Genomic DNA, 20,405 nt, shown 5'->3' on the forward strand with positions numbered 1-20,405 from the left:
CCAGAGCTGGGAGAAATATAGATCTGCTGTTAAAGCCGTCCAGTCTGAACTTCACCAATATGGTGATATACCACACTATTTATTATCAGGACTGTATAAACCATAAGAGCAACTATAAAAGGCAACAGAACTTACAACAGATGGATGGAAGGTAAATTTGGGGTAGATGTGCCTGGAGGGAGCTCAGAGTCAGGTATGCCCCTGCCATCCATCTCCACAAGCCACTTCCCAAACTCTTACAACTGACCCCTTTCCCAAACTGTGAGGCTCGAAGCACCCCCCGTCCCTGCCAGCGTGCTGCAGGATGGCCGCCTAGAGAGAGGGGCTCAAGCATGACTCAGAGGAGTCCCTTTATATCCTTGTGGATCCCTGGTAGAATATTTAAATCTCAAGGGAAAGACAGAGGCTCCTACTAAAATGGCTATTATGTATCATCCTAGGCAGACTTCTAATATACCCCATGGCTCTTACCAGAGTGATAAAGGGAGAGGTTACCAGAATTCAGAAATAGGGAAGAAAGTCTCAAGCACTGGCCCAACTCAAAATGCAAAAAAAAAAAAAAAAAAAAAAAAAAAAAAAAAAAAAGGAAAAAGAAAAAGAATTTGAAAAAAGAAGAGGGAGGAGGAGGAGGAAGTGGAGAAAGTTACGACAATGTGGCTTCAAGGAAAGAAACTGTGTTCTCCATCTTGCCATTGCCCACCATTTTGAAATGAGAGGGGCACCCCAAGAAGGACAGTCCCAGAGGGGCTGGGACCTCAGGACAGGGAAGGGACCTAGGGCAGCCCTCACTGGACACTCAGTGACCAAGTCTTAGGCCTTGCGCTCCTCCCACTGTCTGCCACTCTTGAAAAAGGGGCGCCTATCCCATATGAAGCCACAGGATATGGCCTCCAGGTGGCCAGCACCAGCCAATGACATCAGCAGAGCCAGTGATTGGTAATCTAGATTTTTAACTCATGAATCCTGAGCTGATTCCCTGGGGTCCCTGCTTCACAGCTCTCAATTCCTGGATCTACTCGTGGGACACAACTCTGGGTGTTGATGGTTATTTTTTTTTTTCTGACCTCACTGTTGGTCAACATTCCTCCACCCGGTGAGGACCTACTAGAAAAACTACTTTGTTGTTTCTTAGGATGGGTGAACAGGTGTTCATTTTGAGCGAGTTCATTTTAATCTTCTTTAAACTTTTAAAACCACTCTGTACTTTCAATAAATCTGCTCTTTCCACTGCCAAAACCACCCTGGGCCCCCACAAAAACAAACAAAAAACAACCCTACAGATCATCTGTTGCCTGAATAGTCTTCTTATAGAACAAGACATTAAAACTGGTCTCCCAGGCTAGGGGTTTAGAATTTGCTAGGCAATAGTCAAGGTTTGGGGGGAGGGGTTCAGAAATACAGAGTCCCAGCCCCAGCTCTGGTAGTGGAGACCAGGAACCTGCATCTTTGGTATCAAGGGCCCCAGGGGATACTGACTTGTGGTTAGGTGGGGAGTTCTGGCTCCTGATGGGCCTTGCACTACAGCAGCACGCTGGAAAAGTTCACAGCTTCATTTGGTCTATCACCTTTGTGGCTGCCCAGATCCTCATGCATTCAAACCATCCCACTTGGGGCACAAAGGCCAGGGACCCCCCAGAGCCCCTGCCTCCTCAGAAGGCTCCCCATTGACACATAGTGTCTGATCCTGGTAAGTCACAGCAGCCTGAGCTTTCCAGGTCAGAGAAGCCAAGGAGCAAAATAGCCCGGTGAGTGCCACACAGAGGGGAGGTCTGAGCCCGCTCACCTGTCTCAGGTACACTCTGTGAGTTCCTGGGAGCCTATCCCGTCACCAAGGCAACAAGGGATTCCAGCACTGAAATTAGGAATGCTCTGTCCTTGGGAAGTGATAACATAGAATCAAACCCCAGCCTTTCCCAGAAAACTACCTCATCTTTTTAAAGAGAGAAGAGGGGCGCCTGGGTGGCTCAGTCAGTTAAGTGTCTGCCTTTGGCTCAGGTGATAACCCTGAGCCTGGGATCGAGCCCCTCATCAGCCCCTCATCAGGCTCTCCACTCAGCAGGGACTCTGCCTCTCCCCGACCTCTCCTCTGTGTTCTCTCTCTCTCAAATAAATAAAATCTTTAAAAAAGAAGAAGAAGAAGAAGAAGAAGAAGGGAAGAAAGAAACACAAAGGAGTTATTTCCTGATTGCTGACTGGTGGAACCAGTCCAAGACTTATTCCTTAAAGGTTTGGATCATCAAAGATGGTTCTGAACTCCTCAATCTGTTGCCAATGTGGTGTCTACCGATTTTCTCAGAAGACTGACATCTCTGCAGAATTCCTTAGTCACATGTGTGTGTGTGAGAGAGAGAGAGAGAGCGTGAGCGAGCCTGGACACAGTCAGCTCAAGCTCTTGAACTAGGGAAGGATGAAGACAGTTGGGTCTTCACAAACACACACTACAACCCCTGCCTCTGCAGAATTCCTTAGTCACGTGTGTGTGTGTGTGTGTGTGTGTGTGTGTGTGTATGTGTGTGTGTGTGAGAGAGAGAGAGAGAGAGAGAGCGAGAGAGAGCCTGGACACAGTCAGCTCAAGCTCTTGAACTAGGGAAGGATGAAGACAGTTGGGTCTTCACAAACACACACTACAACCCCTGCCTCCTTCATTTTGGTATTTTGGTTGACAGTGATATTGTAAGAAACTTTTTAGTGCTCAGGAGTGGAGAAGGTTGGCTCATTTCAAATATACACGAGGGTATTTCATGCCCTAGAGAGAGAGAGAGAGAGAGGAGTGTGCCCAGCAGACCCTGACCCAGTAGACAACCAAGACGAGGCATTCCCGCCCTCTGGAAATCTCACAGCTTCCCCCCAAAGACCTGCCAGGCCAGGTCCCCTTGTGACACCGAGGACAGCTGAGACATACCTGCCTAAATGTCTTGGATAATTGGGTTTCATCCAATACTTGATTTAAACAAGGGCCTCCAGAGGTGAAAGGCCAACCCACTGCTCACATCTTAACTGCAACAGGTTTTTCTTGAAAAGCTTTCTTCTTGGGGCACCTTTGTGGCTCCCTCAGTTAAGCATCTGACTCTTGATTTCAGCTCAGGTTATGATGTCAGTGTTGCGAGATCGAGCCCCTCTGCCCCCCAACCCAGGTTGCATGCGTGGAGCCCGAGGAAGATTCTCTCCCTCCCTCTCCCTCTGCCTCTTGTCCCTGTAATCTTTCTCTCTAGGAAGGAAGGAAGGAAGGGAGGGAGGGAGGGTGAGGAAAAGAAGGAGGGAGGGAAGAAAGGAAGAAAGAAAAGCTTCCCTCATGCACAGGGAGGCTCCCAGGATGCTGGCTTGCCTCATGCTTAGATACATAAAACCCAGATACCCTGTTCTGGCTCATTTCTCTTTAGAAGCAGCAGCAGCAGCAGCAGCAGCAGCGGCAGCAGCAAGATTTCCCTCTATTATCACATGACCCTGCAGCTGGGAATCATTGAAATTGGGCTATATTCACCCCCTTCTCTGGGCTCCTCTGGCATCATGGAAAAAAGAAAGTTCATGCTAAAAACACATGTGGTACAAGTTATGGCTCTTCCTCTCCCCTCCACTCTGACCCAGTACAAACACCATCCTCTCAAAATGAGCCCAACCTGGCCAATCCAGAGAAGCCCACCCTTTGCTGGGTGCCTTCCACACATGGACACCAGGAGAGGGACGTTCTGCTTTAATCCACATCACAAAACCCAGGACGTAACTACTATCCCCAGTTTTGAGGTAGAGAAACAGGCTCAGAGAGCTTGAGTGGACTGTCCAAAGTCACACAGCCAGGGTGGCTGGGACCGGAAGAGGTGAATCCTGCAGAGTCATGTGAATGAACCACATCGTGACTAGCCTAGAAGTCATCCTTATTCCCAGTGTTTACGGAAACTACAAGTGGAATTTTGGATTTAATTCCATTCTCTATTATTAAAGAAACAAACCTCGATTTGTTTATAAGTCAGCATGGGGTGCTTAAGCAGAGGCCCATTCCTGTGATCCCTCATCCTTTTTTTTTTTTTTTTTTTTTTTGTGAGGCAGATCACTGTATGCCTGCCCCCGCCCCTCGTCACCTCAAGAGAAACATCCCGGAGTTGTTCTATCAACTCTCTCGTTCTAGATATCAGAGCAGACCCTAGAAAAACAAACTTGTAGCTGCCCACTCAGCTTTGCTGCTGGTTCCGAACCTCCACTACCTGGGTCCTGAACCATGAATCCTTGCCTCTAGAGAAAATGCAACAACTCTCTAAAAGGAGGGAAACAAAGTGAAAATCCAGGGAAACAAAGTTGTCTGGAATCAGGCTGATAGCAATTATACCCCAGGCCATTTGAAAGGGACATTAGAAGAAAAGTGCTTATTTCCGTTTCTTATCTTTAGAAATAAAAGTATTTTGACAACGGTTCTTCTATCCTAGGGAAGTGCCTTTACTTCCCTTGGTGAAACTGAAGAATTCTAAACCTACTTTTGCCACTGTCGACCTACCTGCTGGGGCCCGTTCTTACCGACATTTTCCCTGCAAGTTGCCAGCCCTCCTCTGAACAGGAGAGGGCTGCGCACACAGCAAGAGCTCTATCAGCTCTGTCCGTTGTGTGAACCAACGGTAACACCCCCACTCCCCCGCAAGCTGGAAGAGGGGATACACCCCCAGATTTGTATAACAACAGACGTTATGGTCTTAAACCCATAGGACAGATGGTTTCTCATGTTCCTGAATGCCTCTTGTTTCTAGAATTATCTACCCTCTACCTGTAGCTCATTTCCTCTTCTTACTCCAAAATGTTGAATGCAAACCAGTGTCCACGGGATACTATTTTATCTCATTTATCTTTTGCAACAAGGATCACTGAATTTTTTTTTTTTTTAACCCTCAAAGAAGCACCCACTTTTAGCTGTTGGTAAGCACCACTCACGGAGAAGAGTCTAGAAACTTCAGTCAATTCAGACTCCAGGGCCAGAGTCATCAAAACCAGGGATAGGAGAGCTGAAAGGAAACTGTTACCACAGGGAAACATAAAGGTTGGGGTTTTAAAAGCTCCTTTTTAATGTTTGTTGAGTTCTTACTGTGTGCATTTGGTATTAGTTGCAGGATGTGGGCAGCATGAGGAGGGGCGAGGCAAAAAAAGTTAATCTAGCCCCACACACAGTGCATTCCGTCAACTTCTGTCTCAGACCTGAGCTGACTGAGAATGCCAAACAGGGGGTCAAGGGTCCACTTTCTTTCTTTCTTTTTTTTAAACCTAGGTTGGACCCTGTGCACGGGCCCGGGGCCCAAGTCAGTGGTCCTGGGACTGGGGTTGCACTAACGCTGGCTTTTGTCTCTGTGAGAAAATAGGTGGCCCTCACTTGTTCTCACTGATCCTCCCCTGCCTCCCAAAGGTTCCCCCACGTTCCATCCCTTCAATGTGAGCAAACCTGGAAGGGGTGGGGAACAGATTCTTCTGAGAGGTGTGCCAGCAAAGCTTAACTCTTGACAGACCACACATGAAATCTTCAAGAAGCAAATGTCTTCATTCCAAAAGGCTGTCCCAAGCAGAAGAGGATTAACTGGACCCATGAACTTCGAGATCTCCCTAGTGCCCAGCACGGTGGGGACTCAAAAGCAAAGAGCAACTATCTGAAATTCCCACAACCAGAAACCATCTAGAAATTGGCCCCTCCTCCCATATGGCATTTCCTAACGAGTGCTGTTTGGATGCAATCATTTCTCTCCACACACCCTTTCCTCCAATTTCAACAGAACGAAGAACTACAGAGAATAGGCCTCAGAAAACACTCTTCTGGTCAGGGGGCATGCTCACCCTCAGCTTCTCGGCCATTCTGTCAGGATACCTGAAGGGTCTGCACTCACAAGACCACGCTACCAAGACGAACACTGTAACTGGCAACAGAGTCAGAAACGGAGAACTAAGGGACAATGAAGATGAGATTTTCCAGCTCAAGCTACCCCATATCATTGAATTTAAGCACAGGACACCAAACGGCGCAAGAGATTAAAATCTCCCTTAAAGAACATTTCAGGGTCCACTCATTAGAACAACTACGCTTTTGGGGGCCGCATCTCAGATGCAGTGATTTCCCAATGATTCTTAAATTATCCGATAATCTAGATGAATAGAATGGCTTATAAGGCCTATATCTGTTCAGTTGACAAAACAGTCAACATCTAAAGCATTCACATTTTACAGGGAGGTAGGTAGTATCCACTTCCCGAAACTATTTACTCAAATAACAGGCAGAAACTCAAAAGGTGGGCCAGGGGTGGGGGAGGCAAGTACTGTGTACCAAGGGGAACAGCCATCCAAAAAAACCTACAAAAAAGCTAATTGTGTTACCAGCTAGAAAATTAGCAATAACTTGCTGACTTAACTCCCCATGTCAGATCTAATTAGAAGGTGGCAATAAATGTTTCCAGGTGTTTAATTAAGTGTGATAATTATTTCTTTCCTTTAAGAGAGATGGAGTCATATGTTTACATTTCACAGCATAATGTTTCCTTAGTCCAAACACCGTGGAAACACTTTTGTGTAACACGGGATTGAAACCAGGATAAAAATATCTGCTGTGATAAGCAGCACTTAAAGTGATTTATCAGCACTTGCTTTCACATGCCAACGTACAATGGCAACGTAACGGCTGCTCTGTTCTGGTGATTTCCTTTAGCCACACAGCTTTCTGCCGCCCACCCCCTCACCCGTACACCTCAATGAAAGATTTCCATTCGACATGTCATTTAATTACCAGCATGTCTTAAATGAATTGTCAAGGAAGTGGGGACATTTTATGGGGATCTCTACTTTCACAGTAAGAACACAGCAAGAATACAATGAGATACAGAAGAATTCAGAGAATTCAGAGACACAGAAGAATTCGGCAACCAGGGAATCCTTTTAGAGATGGATTCAAGTACAGTGTCGCTATCAATTAACCTTTTTTTATTATTTTTTAAAGATTTTATTTATTTATTTGACAGGCAGAGCTCACAGTATGCAAGAGAGGCAGGCAGAGAGAGGGGGAAGCAGGCTCCCTGCTGAGCAGAGAGCCCGATGCGGGGGCTCGATCCCAGGACCCTGGGATCATGACCTGAGCTGAAGGCAGAGGCTTTAACCCACTGAGCTACCCAGGCGCCCCTAACCTTTTTTAAATGCAGAAATGTACTCTACCTTGAGATAGTATTGACCCCCTGCTCCCCCCCCCCCAAAAGAATTTACACAGGGATATAAGTAACTCAAGGATTTTGTTCTTCCAGGGCTGGGCTCTCAACTCTTGTCCCCTTCCTTCCACCATCCCGCAGGTCTTGCTCTTTCTAACTACTGCTGTGTTTTAGGAAATCAGTTGGCGCTAGCAATGAATGCACACCCTTTTAAGTGTCAAAGTTTGGTTGGTCAGCCAGAGGGGGGTCTTGAACATGCCTATTAGCCTCCCTGGGTCCCAAAGGGCTCATCAGGTGTCCCTCCATCAGGTGCTTAAGGCTCGAGTGTCACCCGAGCGCGCGCAAGGACACACACATACACACAAAACTTTCTTCTGCAAAGGCAGCCTCCACCGAACGACGGAAGCAAAAACTCTAGTGCGCCCGTTTTACCACGCGGGGCTGGATTACAATCTCAGGCCAGCACCTAGGTCTGCAACCTGGGGCACCGTGATAGCCCGGGCAGTCCTCCGCACAGCACGAGCTGTTAGCAGGCGGCAGGACACATAGCCGGCGCCGCGTCTACACAAGGAAGGACCAGATCGCGCGTGGGGCTCAGAGGAGGAGGTGGAAGTGAAGGAAAGGCTCGACCCGAGTCTGTGGTAGGGGCTGCTAGCCGGAGGTCTCAGACAGGCGCCGCGGCGCAGAAACTGGGTAAAACTTCGGGGAGTTTCCGGGGCTCTGCGCGCCTGCACACACACTCTTACACACACGCGCTCACATGCACCCACTCACACCCACTCACACCCACTCACTCCCGTAAGTCTGAGGGAGCGGAAGGTGGGCTCCTAGGAGCAGCCGGCAGCCCAGAGGCCGGGGAAGCCCGGAGAGGGAGTGTGTGCAAGACCCGCGCGCCGGGAGGCACTTACTCTGAAGAGAGGGCGCGGCGGCGCCGGGACACACAGGCGAACCTGGTGATCTGACCGTGCGGAGTTCCCTAGCGGCTCGAACGCTCGCGGGCTTCCGCGGACGGATCAGCAGCGCGGGCCAGAGGCGGCGAGAGAAAAAGAGCCACGGGCCAGGGGAGGGGCGGACTAGGCAGAGGGAGGAACAGAGCGGCCGGGGCGGGGCGGGAGACTGGGCGCCAGGGGCGGGGCTACGGGAGGCTCGAGGGCGCTGGGGCGGGGCCAGGAGGACGAGCGAACGGGTCAGGGGCGGAGCCACGAGGGGCTAGGAGTCCAGAGGAGGAACTGAGAGGAGGAGCTAGGAGGGTGGGGGCAGAGCAGGGGGCGGAGGAGGGGGCCAGGGGCGGGGATAAGGCGGGGCCCGACGGTCGGGAGCGGAGCTGAGAGGAGGAGCCAGGAAGCTGGGGGCGGGACGGACCAGGGAGGAGGAGCCGAGTCGGGGATGTGGGAGGAGCTAGATTGTCGGGGGCGGGCCATGAGGAGCAAGAAGGTAGGGGGCGGAGCTGAGAGGAGGAGCTAGGAATGCAGGGGCAAAGCGGGTTGAAGAGCTGAGAGGCGTAGAAGACGCGGGAGAGGAGGAGGGGCAGGGCTAGCGGAAGGACCTAGGAGGTCAGAGGCGGGAAGGGGAGCCAGGTATCCTGGACTGGGCTAACCCAGCCTGACACCGGGGCGGCACGGCAGGTGCCCCGAAGAAGGCAGGGGAGGGCTGGGCTGCGGCGTGGGAGCTGGATCCGGACTGGAAGGAGGGACGTCTGGATGCGAGGGGTCAGGACTGGCTTGAGGGACACGTTCGGGCCTCGGTGTCTTCAGTCGCAAAAATGAGATACCAGCCTCATAGTGTGTTGAGACGGTTAAATGAGCTCATACATGTTTACTGTGCCTGGCACGAAACAGGCATGCATGACTGTTACCAACTGTTGCCATTATTATTGATTAGAACTATCCACATAAGTCGTAAATCCCACTTTTTTTTTTTTTTTCTTTTTCAGCTTCTACTGGCCTCAAGTCTACCTCGCGATGTCTGACGTATTCATGATTCCTGGTTGCCATTCACGGAGATTGCAGGGCTTCCTTTCTCAGGTAAAGACTCGTTGGCTCCTGGGAAGCCCGTCTGGTCTCAGTCACTTCTGAGGCTTTCACTGTGACTGCTCCTGCCTGTGGGGTCGAAGGCTAGCTCTCCCCCGGGATGGGGCAAAATCTGCCTTCCTCCTGCGGAGGACCCCCGACCCGGGGTAGAGGTTCATGAAGGTGCTGACCTTCGTGGGAGCACAATGAATCCACAAACATCCATTAAACACCTCCGATATGGTGGCTCTGTGCAGAGGGCTGTTAATAATAATATTAGCAAAACTTAGTATGGGCAGGTCACCGTCCTAATCCTCACAACAGTCTATAATGTTGATCTTATAGTTACCTTAATTTTACAAAGGAAAATGGAGGCATAGTGAAATAAAATATCCTGCCCAAAGTTACGCATTTAGGGAGTGGGCCCAGTATGGCTGGGAGACAGGTAATTAAACACTTTGTAGGTGAAGTAGACCAGAAAATCACAACACATTTGTGTTCAACGCCCACTGTCCTGTGGTTATACTATGGGAGGGGGGTGTCAGCAAGACCATCCTGAAAGAGGTCTGAGTTGGGTTTGGAATTAGGAATAGGAGTTTCAGGAGCATCTACAGGTGGAGAAATGGACACAGTCAACATTTTTCAAGCATTCAGGAGGGTTGAGAAAAAGTAGAGTGTAGATTGGAATGAAGCTAAAATAACAAAAGAGGACCCTTTAAATCCAAGCGTGTGTTTGTGTGTGTGTGTGTGTGTGTTTTCCCACTATAGGAGCTAAACAGCATTAATTTGACCCTTGGGTAGTAGAAAGCCAGAAGGATTTTAATCATGGGGGACATGTTGTTCCAGAAAGGTTATTCTGAAAAACAGCAAAGAGAATGCCAGAGCCAGGAAACTTGCTTAGGAAGTTACTGAAATATGACAGGTTGGGATACTGTGGTAGGCAGAATACTGAATCTGGGACAGATGTCCACTCCCTAATCCCTGGAACACTTTGCAGATGTGCTTATGTGTAAAGACAATGTGATGAGGAGCTTATGCTGCATTGTTTGAGTGGGTCTAATCTAATCATGTGAGTCTGTAAAGTGAAAAAGTGGGTCTAAGAGATTCAAAATATGAGAGGAACTGGACCTAGTTCAGAAGCCAAGGAATGGGTGGCCTCTAAAAGTTGGAAATGGATCTCAGCCAACAAAAAGTGGGAATCTCAGTCCTGCGGCCACAAGGAAGTGAACTCTGCCAGTAACCCAACTGAGCAGGGGAAAGGGAATCCTCCCCCAGAGCCTACAGATAGGAACTCAGCTCTTGAGGTGACACTCTGATTTTATCCTGTTGAGATCCACACTGGAATTCTGACCTACAGTACTGTAAAATAATAAATTTATGTTGTTTTAAAACCTTATATTGGTGGTAATTTGTTGTGACAGTAATAGGAAACTCATACAGATGCTGAAGGCCTGGAGATTGATGGGATGTGGGGGTTGAGAAAAGGAGAGTCATCTAGGTTGATTCATAGGGTTTCTGGTTTGGCAGGCTGTGTCTTTGGTGGCGCCACCCATTAGAGGGAGGGACAAAGACATTTACTGTCTAAATTCTTCTTGACTCTGCAGTGGTGCAACTAAATTAGGATTAACAGAGTTTGTACACTCCCATCCTTCCCCACCCCCAAATAATTAGAAATGATTCCTGCCTGAATGCCCATGGGCAGTCATACTTGTCACCACCAACTGAGAACTGTGGTAATCTATCTGCCGCGTATAAACTGGATGACTTAGGACAACGCGCCTCACTTCTGCTGAGATAGGAGGAGGCGACTGTCGGCATGACTGCTGTGAGAGTCAGCCAGGAGGTCATGGTGCCTCCAAACTCAGCTCCAGGAACTGTCCCCATTGCTTCACTCCTGTCTCCCTTGTTCCCAGCTGCACCCTAAAACAGCACTGCCCCGAACCCCTTCTATCTTTTTCACCGCTCTACAATCTATCTTCAACATTCCTTTTTTTTTTTTTTTAATATTTATTTATTTGACAGAGAGAGAAAGCATGAGCAGGGGAAGTGACAGAGGGAGAAGCAGACTTCCTGCTGTGCAAAGCACCCAACTCGGGGGTTCCATCTCAAGACCTTGGGATCATGACCTGAGCCAAAAGGCGGTGCTAACGACTGAGCCACCCAGGTGCCCCTGTTTTCAACATTCTACACCTGGACTAGTCTCTTATCCTTGGCTTAATTTTTGACTCTTCCTTTGCCTCACATACACTTGCATTTCTCCCAGCTTCCTCTCCTACCTAGCCTAACGCCAACAACTAACACTTCAGCCAGTCACTGCTAGTGCCTCCTTCTATTCCTTTACCTCATCGTCCTTTCCTTGTACTCACCTGGCAAATTTCCAACCAACCATATTTTCGATATGGACTCAAGAAGAACCCGAAAAGGTGAACTTAATTGTCTACAGACACATGATCTCTAATCTCAGCTAAGTCTGTGTGCGGCCTAGATACCCTCCTGCATCACAAGAGTATGAAGGGGGTTCAATTTTTACCTCTTTCCTTGAGACATCTTTCCCATCCCTTGCTCTTCCTGCTCTCGATATCCCTACCTGCTAATATAAAATATACAGATAAGCAATAGTTTTCTCGACTTCCTGTTGGAGCTAGCAAAAATACCACCTACATCCACTCATCGTGGTTTCCTTTCCTCTCATCCCAGAGGATCAGAGTAAACCCTCTCACCAGTTCTTTGGGTCCCTCCAGAGCCCTTGCTTCTATCTTACATGGGCTGCATTCAGTTAAATATCCCTTCTGTCTCTTTTTTTGTAAAGATTTTATTTATTTATTTATGAGAGAGAGAACAAGCAGAGGAGGTGGGGGAAGCAGACTTCCTGCTGAGCAGGTTGCCCCACGCAGCACTCAATCTCAGGATCCCAGGATCATGTCCTGAGCCGAAGGAGCCGCTTAACCCACTGAGCCACCCAAGTGTCCCTTTTGTCCTCAACTTCTCAAGTTCTATACTTTCCTTGCAAAACTTTTGGGGATCCTGAGTGGGTGGCTCAGTCGGTTAAGTGACCAACTAACTCTTGGTTTCCACTCAGGTTTTATGATCTCAGGGTCATGAGATGGAATCCCATGTCAGGTTACCTGCTGAGTGTAAGGTCTGCTTGGGATTCTCCTTCTCCCTCAGCTCCTGCCCCAATTGCACTCTCTCTCGCTTTAAAATAAATCTTTTTAAAATGCTAAGAATAAAGAAAGAATGCAAAGTTAAAAATTTTCCATGGACGCTGCTACCTTCATTCACTACAACCCACTTTACTAGGGCCATCTAGACCTGAGAGGCCACAGGTGCTGCTCATAGAAACATGCAGACCGGCCATCATCTCAGGGCTTATTTAAGGGGGCTAGGGAAGGGAGGGGACTCTACAATCTCAGGCAACTTGCATTACTGTCTTAAAGAACTATTATTCTTCCACCATATTCACAGAATGATAATATTTAGAAGTTAGCAAAGATATTAACTTTCCTATCCTGCTCAAGCAAATAAACACTTGGATCACTTCATTTTCAAATTAGCTCTTAGGTATTTCCAATGTGGGGTCATAAAAAAAAAAGTATTAGAATCTAGGAATCTTCTAATCACTAGTCTATTAGTGAGTGGCTACGCATATTTTATAAATCCTTGCAGCTCTGTCTGGATCTTCCCAGGCCAAAACTCCAAGACCCAAGACCCTAACCCCCTATAAATCACACGAAGTAGAGATAGCTGGATCTCTTGCTGCCTACCCAAAATACCTCTGTGCATGCCTGTTTTTGCTTCTACCCAGCTAAAGGTAGGAACTAACTTTAGATACTTTTTTTTTTTTAGATTTTATTTGAGATAGAGAGCAAGAACGAGAGAGAGAGAGAGAGAGAGAGAGAGAGAGAATGAGCTGGGGGATAGGGTAGAGGGAGAAAGAGAGAGGACTACCTGCTAAGCAGGGAGCCCAATGCGGGGCTCGATCCCAGGACCCTGGGATCATGACCTGAGCTGAAGGCAGACACTTAACCACCTGAGTCACCCGGGTGCCCCTAAACGTATTTGTAAGTTTTAAAAAATCTTCTGATTCTGTTTCTCCTGTACTCTCCTCTCTTTGAAGCCTCGACTATAGTTACTGAACAGCAGGGTTTTGTGTGTTTTTTTAGTGCAAGCAAAAAACTCCATGATACCGTGATACGTGCAATAAAAATGCATGCACACATACTCTGGGAGGAGAGTGGAAGTGGCTCATATTCCCTGGATGAACGGGGAAGATTTCACAAAGGACCTTCCACCCAAAAAGGATGAACTGGAGTTTTCCAGCAGAGAGAAGGGCACTCCGGGAAGTGTGGAGAGAGAAAAGGAAGATCAGGTCTCACATTTTCCAGCAGGCTAAAAGCACTGAAGCAAGGCTGTGCCCATTAAACACAGCCAAGGGAAATGCCCGTGTAGCCTTTGTGCTTTAAACACATTTTCATGCAAGTCTGTTAATGAACGTGCTTGATTCCAAACATGGCTGTAACTTCACCACCCTCCCAACTGATTATCTGATGGCCCGCTGCTTCACCTCTTTCCGGGCCTATTTCTCTTCTCAGAGCTTTATCATAACATGTAATCTTGTCCTTAATGTAACCACATGAGTAAAGGGTATATACATTTTTCCAAATAAAGGTGAAGATTAGGTCAGGTAGGAGAATTGTTCAATGTCAGGCAAACCAGAAACTCAAGGATAGAATAAAAATTTAGGGATCAATGATCTTTCCTATGACTTACATAGACCCCCCCCCCCCACTGACAGCTAGTACAGGTCACTGGTGATTATACCTTCATCACAGAGTGTTTTTAACTCTTTATTCAGAATTACTTACCTTCTATGATAACCGTCACTAAAACACACTTCAGAAGAAAGCTTGCTAGAACTATTGCCTCCATCAAAGGGTGACTTTATCCACAATCTTAGACAATTCTGTCAACCACCCCCCCCAATGAAAATGAGTTGTCTCCATGTTTCCAGGTGTTCAACCTTTGAGCTATAGAAATTACAGTGCTGCCCCCAGTTATTCTTCCATGGTTGCCCACTGGACTCCTTGTCTATGTGGCTTCTTTATTTTCTTCTTTTTGACTATCTCAAATCTCACTTGAGCCTATCCCAAATACTACAAAGCTTAGTTTTGTTTTGTCTTGTCTTTGTGTAATTCTGCTTTGAAAAGATGTTTTTCTACAAATACTGTCTAAAGCCCCTGGAGTTCTCCTGTGTACTTACCCATGAAATGCTAATCCAAGTTGGCAACCCTGCACTTTTAAACCAGGAAGGATCCCAGCATGGCACCCTCACCTGGTGGGCTCTTTTTTTCCTGTAACAGGCTCTCCCTTTTCTCTCCAATTACCAATCTTCAGAGTAAAGAGTTGTTGGATTAGCTCCTTCTATGTGTAGGTTACGTGCGTGTGTGCTTGTGTGTGTGTGTGAGCATACATGAGTCTGTCTCTTCCTAACAATGGCCTCATAGATATTTTTTTAAAAATTATCCAAAATTGTAGTGATTATATAGTGTCTTCTAATAAGAGACATGGCCAATGTTGTGTTGTCCTTTTGTTGAGATCTCAGAAAAATTTAAGGGTGTGCCATGCAGACCCTTTTTAAGAGATATTAGAATTTCTAAGAATCTTAATATGGTATACCACAACAACCTTGGGGTAGCTCAAGGTTATTGAGAGCCCATGTCAGAAAAAAATGTATGAGTGTAGCTTTTTTCTTAGTGGATTAAGTGAAGTTAATACAGGAGAAACACAGCAAGTTTTTAAAGCAATTTTACTGGACTGAACTATAAGGAATAGGGATAGCACAAAATGAAAAGAGGACTCTGTACCCTGAAACAACTCTTGCCAAGAAACAGGCTGATACTCTTATCAGTTAAAAACATGGGCCACAAAAACAAAACAAAACAAAACAAAAAAACCATGGGCCACTTTTACAGAAAAAAACTCACTCAGAGTTTGAAAGAAAAAACAGCCCAAGGGTGGAGCCAAGAGTTGTGGAGAATTAATTCGAGGATTACTCAAGGGACTGGTGACTTCTCAGCTAAACTTCGGAATTTCTATGGACCAGGTACTACTGTATGACTCCCATTTGCCCTCTTTCAGAGTGGGAGATAGTCATGTATCTCTGTCTCACAACTGTGTGTTTGGTGTGTGCAAGGCACATAACTTGTCCCCTTAGTTCATAGGTCTTTAGACTGAGAAGTACTCAACACAAGGAACCTCACCCAAGGAACCAAATATACACTTGGACCTGATTTTGATAATGGGTGCTCAAGCCTCACCTGGAAGCAATTAACAGGATGAAAATACTGGAGTTCTGGGGAGTCCTGTGTATGTGGGGAGGGATGTAGATTATAAAATGATTCAACACTTATCTGGAGCTGATGTACTGTATTGCTTAAATTCTGTCACATAGGTCAGACCTACACAGGGTGGACAGTTGTGCAGGGGTAAAACATCTCTACTGTGGAAAGAAATGGATTGTCATACAAATGATTTCTGTCACCTATCTGTATTTGCGGTGGGAGAGCCTAAGAAATAATTTCTTACTCCCAGGAGCCTTGTGAAATAATGTGATACTCTGACTGCATGAGCTCCTTCAATTACTGACCTCATATACAAACAAGCAGGCAGCAGGGGGACATGTCATGAAACACTGAAATACAGACTATAGCAAAAGATACACACCTCTAGAAGACTTTTAAGTAATGTATGTTCAACTTTTTCCAAGTAGTCCAAAGGGCAACATTTTAACCTTTCTACTCAAATAAATATCAAGCAACAAAATAGCTCAATCCAAAGAGTATTCTTGACATGTCCGCTTCATTCAAAAGAGCAGCTCTCAGTCATTAAGTACTATGTGGTTTAAAGATACAGATCTTCTCTGTCTCTTTGGTATCCTGTTACTCAGTGGGGTTTAGAGTTTGGAAGGAGCACCTGGGTGGCTCAGTGGTTTAAGCCTCTGCCTTCAGCTCAGGTCATGATCTCAGGGTCCTGGATCCAGCCCCGAATCAGGCTCTCTGATCGGTGGGGAGCCTGCTTCCCCCTCTCTCTGCCTACTTGTGCTCTCTCTCTCTCTCTCTGTGTCAAATAAATAAATAAAATCTTTAAAAAAATAATAAAAAATAAAGGAGTTTGGAAAAGTATTAGTTCATTCTTCCCTTTCCCCAAGTTATAGTTTTGTGTATCCTCCATACATATTTCTTTGTCTGTATATACATATAGGACTGAAAAACCTGAAATAATATATGGGATATTTACCTTTAACTTAGAAATCTTTCTCACTAACCTATTTTTGGATCAACAGATACAAATCTGGCATTCTTTTAGTGCTGAGAGAATATTCAATTTCAGGGATGTTTGAAAATTTATTTAACCATTTACCAACCAATTAACATTTAGATTTCTAGTTTTTTTTTTCCCTCCAGATAGCACAATAAACATCTATGTACACATATTTATGTGCATAGGTGCTTTTATCTTTATAGGATAATTTCTCAAAAGTAAGACTACTTAGTGAAAGTACATATATTCAAACATGACATGCATCTAGGTGATTCTGTGGCAACTTACTCCTACCAGCAGTGTTTCAGGGTGCCTGTTTCCTTCCAGCTCTAGCAAACCGATGTTGTCCCTTGACTTTATACCAATCTGACAGATGATAAGCGGTATCACATTGTTGCTTTTTTTCTTTTTTTAACATTCTTTTAACCATTAGGATGAGCATACTTTATACTTTCTGACTTTTTCAATGTCCTGTTCTATGAACTGATTTCTCCAACAACTTCAAAGTTCTTTTTACGTATATGGATATTAATAATTTTCCTATTACTATACAAATAGTTCTTATAGTCTACCTGTTCTTTTTGTGTGTGTGTGTGTGAGGTTTTTTTTTTTTTAAATTTTATTTTTTATAAACGTATATTTTTATCCCCAGGGGTACAGGTCAGTGAATTGCCAGGTTTACACACTTCACAGCACTCACTATAGCACATACCCTCCCCAATATCCATAACCCCACCCCCCTCTCCCAACCCCCCCCCCCCATCAACCCTCAGTTTGTTTTGTGAGATTAAGAGTCACTTATGGTTTGTCTCCCTCCCAATCCCATCTTGTTACATTTATTCTTCTCCGGCCCCCTTAACCCCCCATGTTGCATCTCTTCTCCCTCATATCAGGGAGATCATATGATAGTTGTCTTTCTCCGATTGACTTATTTTGCTAAGCATGATACCCTCTAGTTCCATCCACGTCGTCGCCAATGGCAAGATTTCATTTCTTTTGATGGCTGCATAGTATTCCATTGTGTATATATACCACCTCTTCTTTATCCATTCGTCTGTTGATGGACATCTAGGTTCTTTCCATAGTTTGGCTATTGTAGACATTGCTGCTATAAACATTCGGGTGCACATGCCCCTTCGGATCACTACGTTTGTATCTTTAGGGTAAATACCCAGTAGTGCAATTGCTGGGTCATAGGGTAGTTCTATTTTCAACATTTTGAGGAACCTCCATGCTGTTTTCCAGAGTGGTTGCACCAGCTTGCATTCCCACCAACAGTGTAGGAGGGTTCCCCTTTCTCCGCATCCTCGCCAGCATCTGTCATTTCCTGACTTGTTAATTTTAGCCATTCTGACTGGTGTGAGGTGATATCTCATTGTGGTTTTGATTTGTATTTCCCTGATGCCGAGTGATGTGGAGCACTTTTTCATGTGTCTGTTGGCCATGTGGATGTCTTCTTTGCAGAAATGTCTGTTCATGTCCTCTGCCCATTTCTTGATTGGATTATTTGTTCTTTGGGTGTTGAGTTTGCTAAGTTCTTTATAGATTTTGGACACTAGCCCTTTATCTGATATGTCATTTGCAAATATCTTCTCCCATTCTGTCAGTTGTCTTTTGGTTTTGTTAACTGTTTCCTTGGCTGTGCAAAAGCTTTTGATCTTGATAAAATCCCAATAGTTCATTTTTGCCCTGGCTTCCCTTGCCTTTGGTGATGTTCCTAGGAAGATGTTGTTGCAGCTGAGGTCGAAGAGGTTGCTGCCTGTGTTCTCCTCAAGGATTTTGATGGATTCCTTTCTCACATTGAGGTCCTTCATCCATTTTGAGTCTATTTTCGTGTGTGGTGTAAGGAAATGATCCAATTTCATTTTTCTGCATGTGGCTGTCCAATTTTCCTAACACCATTTATTGAAGAGGCTGTCTTTTTTCCATTGGACATTCTTTCCTGCTTTGTCGAAGATGAGTTGACCATAGAGTTGAGGGTCTATTTCTGGGCTCTCTATTCTGTTCCATTGATCTATGTGTCTGTTTTTGTGCCAGTACCATGCTGTCTTGATGATGACAGCTTTGTAATAGAGCTTGAAGTCCGGAATTGTGATGCCACCAATTTTGGCTTTCTTTTTCAATATTCCTTTGGCTATTCGAGGTCTTTTCTGGTTCCATATAAATTTGAGGATTATTTGTTCCATTTCTTTGAAAAAAATGGATGGTACTTTGATAGGAATTGCATTAAATGTGTAGATTGCTTTAGGTAGCATAGACATTTTCACAATATTTATTCTTCCAATCCAGGAGCATGGAATATTTTTCCATTTCTTTGTGTCTTCCTCAATTTCTTTCATGAGTACTTTATAGTTTTCTGGGTATAGATACTTAGTCTCTTTGGTTAGGTTTATTCCTAGGTATCTTATAGTTTTGGGTGCAATTGTAAATGGGATGGACTCCTTAATTTCTCTTTCTTCTGTCTTGTTGTTGGTGTAGAGAAATGCAACTGATTTCTGGGCATTGATTTTATATCCTGACACTTTACTGAATTCCTGTACAAGTTCTAGCAGTTTTGGAGTGGAGTCTTTTGGGTTTTCCACATATAGTATCATATCATCTGCAAAGAGTGATAGTTTGACTTCTTCTTTGCCGATTTGGATGCCTTTAATTTCCTTTTGTTGTCTGATTGCGGAGGCTAGGCCTTCTAGTACTATGTTGAATAGCAGTGGTGATAACGGACATCCCTGTCGTGTTCCTGACCTTAGCGGAAAAGCTTTCAGTTTTTCTCCATTGAGAATGATATTTGCGGTGGGTTTTTCATAGATGGCTTTGATAATATTGAGGTATGTGCCATCTATCCCTACACTTTGAAGAGTTTTGATCAGGAAGGGATGCTGTACTTTGTCAAATGCTTTTTCAGCATCTATGGAGAGTATCATATGGTTCTTGTTCTTTCTTTTATTAATGTGTTGTATCACATTGATTGATTTGCGGATGTTGAACCAACTTTGCAGCCCTGGAATAAATCCCACTTGGTCGTGGTGAATAATCCTTTTAATGTACTGTTGAATCCTATTGGCTAGTATTTTGGCGAGAATTTTTGCATCTGTGTTCATCAAGGATATTGGTCTGTAGTTCTCTTTTTTGATGGGGTCCTTGTCTGGTTTTGGGATCAAAGTGATGCTGGCCTCATAAAATGAGTTTGGAAGTTTTCCTTCTATTTCTATTTTTTGGAACAGTTTCAGGAGAATAGGAATTAGTTCTTCTTTAAATGTTTGGTAGAATTCCCCCGGGAAGCCATCTGGCCCTGGGCTTTTGTTTGTTTGGAGATTTTTGATGACTGTTTCAATCTCCTTACTGGTTATGGGTCTGTTCAGGCTTTCTATTTCTTCCTGGTTCAGTTGTGGTAGTTTATATGTCTCTAGGAATGCATCCATTTCTTCCAGATTGTCAAATTTGTTGGCGTAGAGTTGCTCATAGTATGTTCTTATAATTGTCTGTATTTCTTTGGTGTTCGTTGTGATCTCTCCTCTTTCATTCATGATTTTATTTATTTGGGTCCTTTCTCTTTTCTTTTTGATAAGTCTGGCCAGGGGTTTATCAATTTTATTAATTCTTTCAAAGAACCAGCTCCTAGTTTTGTTGATTTGTTCTATTGTTTTTTTGTTTCTATTTCATTGATTTCTGTTCTAATCTTTATGATTTCTCTTCTCCTGCTGGGTTTAGGGTTTCTTCCTTGTTCTTTCTCCAGCTCCTTTAGGTATAGGGTTAGGTTGTGTACTGAGACCTTTCTTGTTTCTTGAGAAAGGCTTGTACCGCTATATATTTTCCTCTCAGGACTGCCTTTGTTGTGTCCCACAGATTCTGAACCGTTGTGTTTTCATTATCATTTGTTTCCATGAATGTTTTCAATTCTTCTTTAATTTCCTGGTTGACCCAT

At 45.1% G+C, this 20,405-nt stretch overlaps 1 protein-coding gene across 1 annotated transcript in view; it reads right to left on the reverse strand.

The window, feature by feature from the left end:
• The window catches only part of TNFAIP8 (TNF alpha induced protein 8), a 114,461-nt gene extending 106,243 nt beyond the window's left edge, over positions 1–8,218 (reverse strand). The window contains exon 1 of the mRNA XM_047729704.1: positions 8,063–8,218. Coding sequence (XP_047585660.1) covers position 8,063 — 1 coding nt within the window. The 5' untranslated portion in view covers positions 8,064–8,218. The remainder of the gene's footprint in view (positions 1–8,062) is intronic.
• Between the last annotated feature and the right edge of the window lie 12,187 nt (positions 8,219–20,405).

This window comes from Lutra lutra, chromosome 5 (assembly GCF_902655055.1).
Source record: "Lutra lutra chromosome 5, mLutLut1.2, whole genome shotgun sequence".
Classification (NCBI taxonomy): Eukaryota; Metazoa; Chordata; class Mammalia; order Carnivora; family Mustelidae; genus Lutra; species Lutra lutra.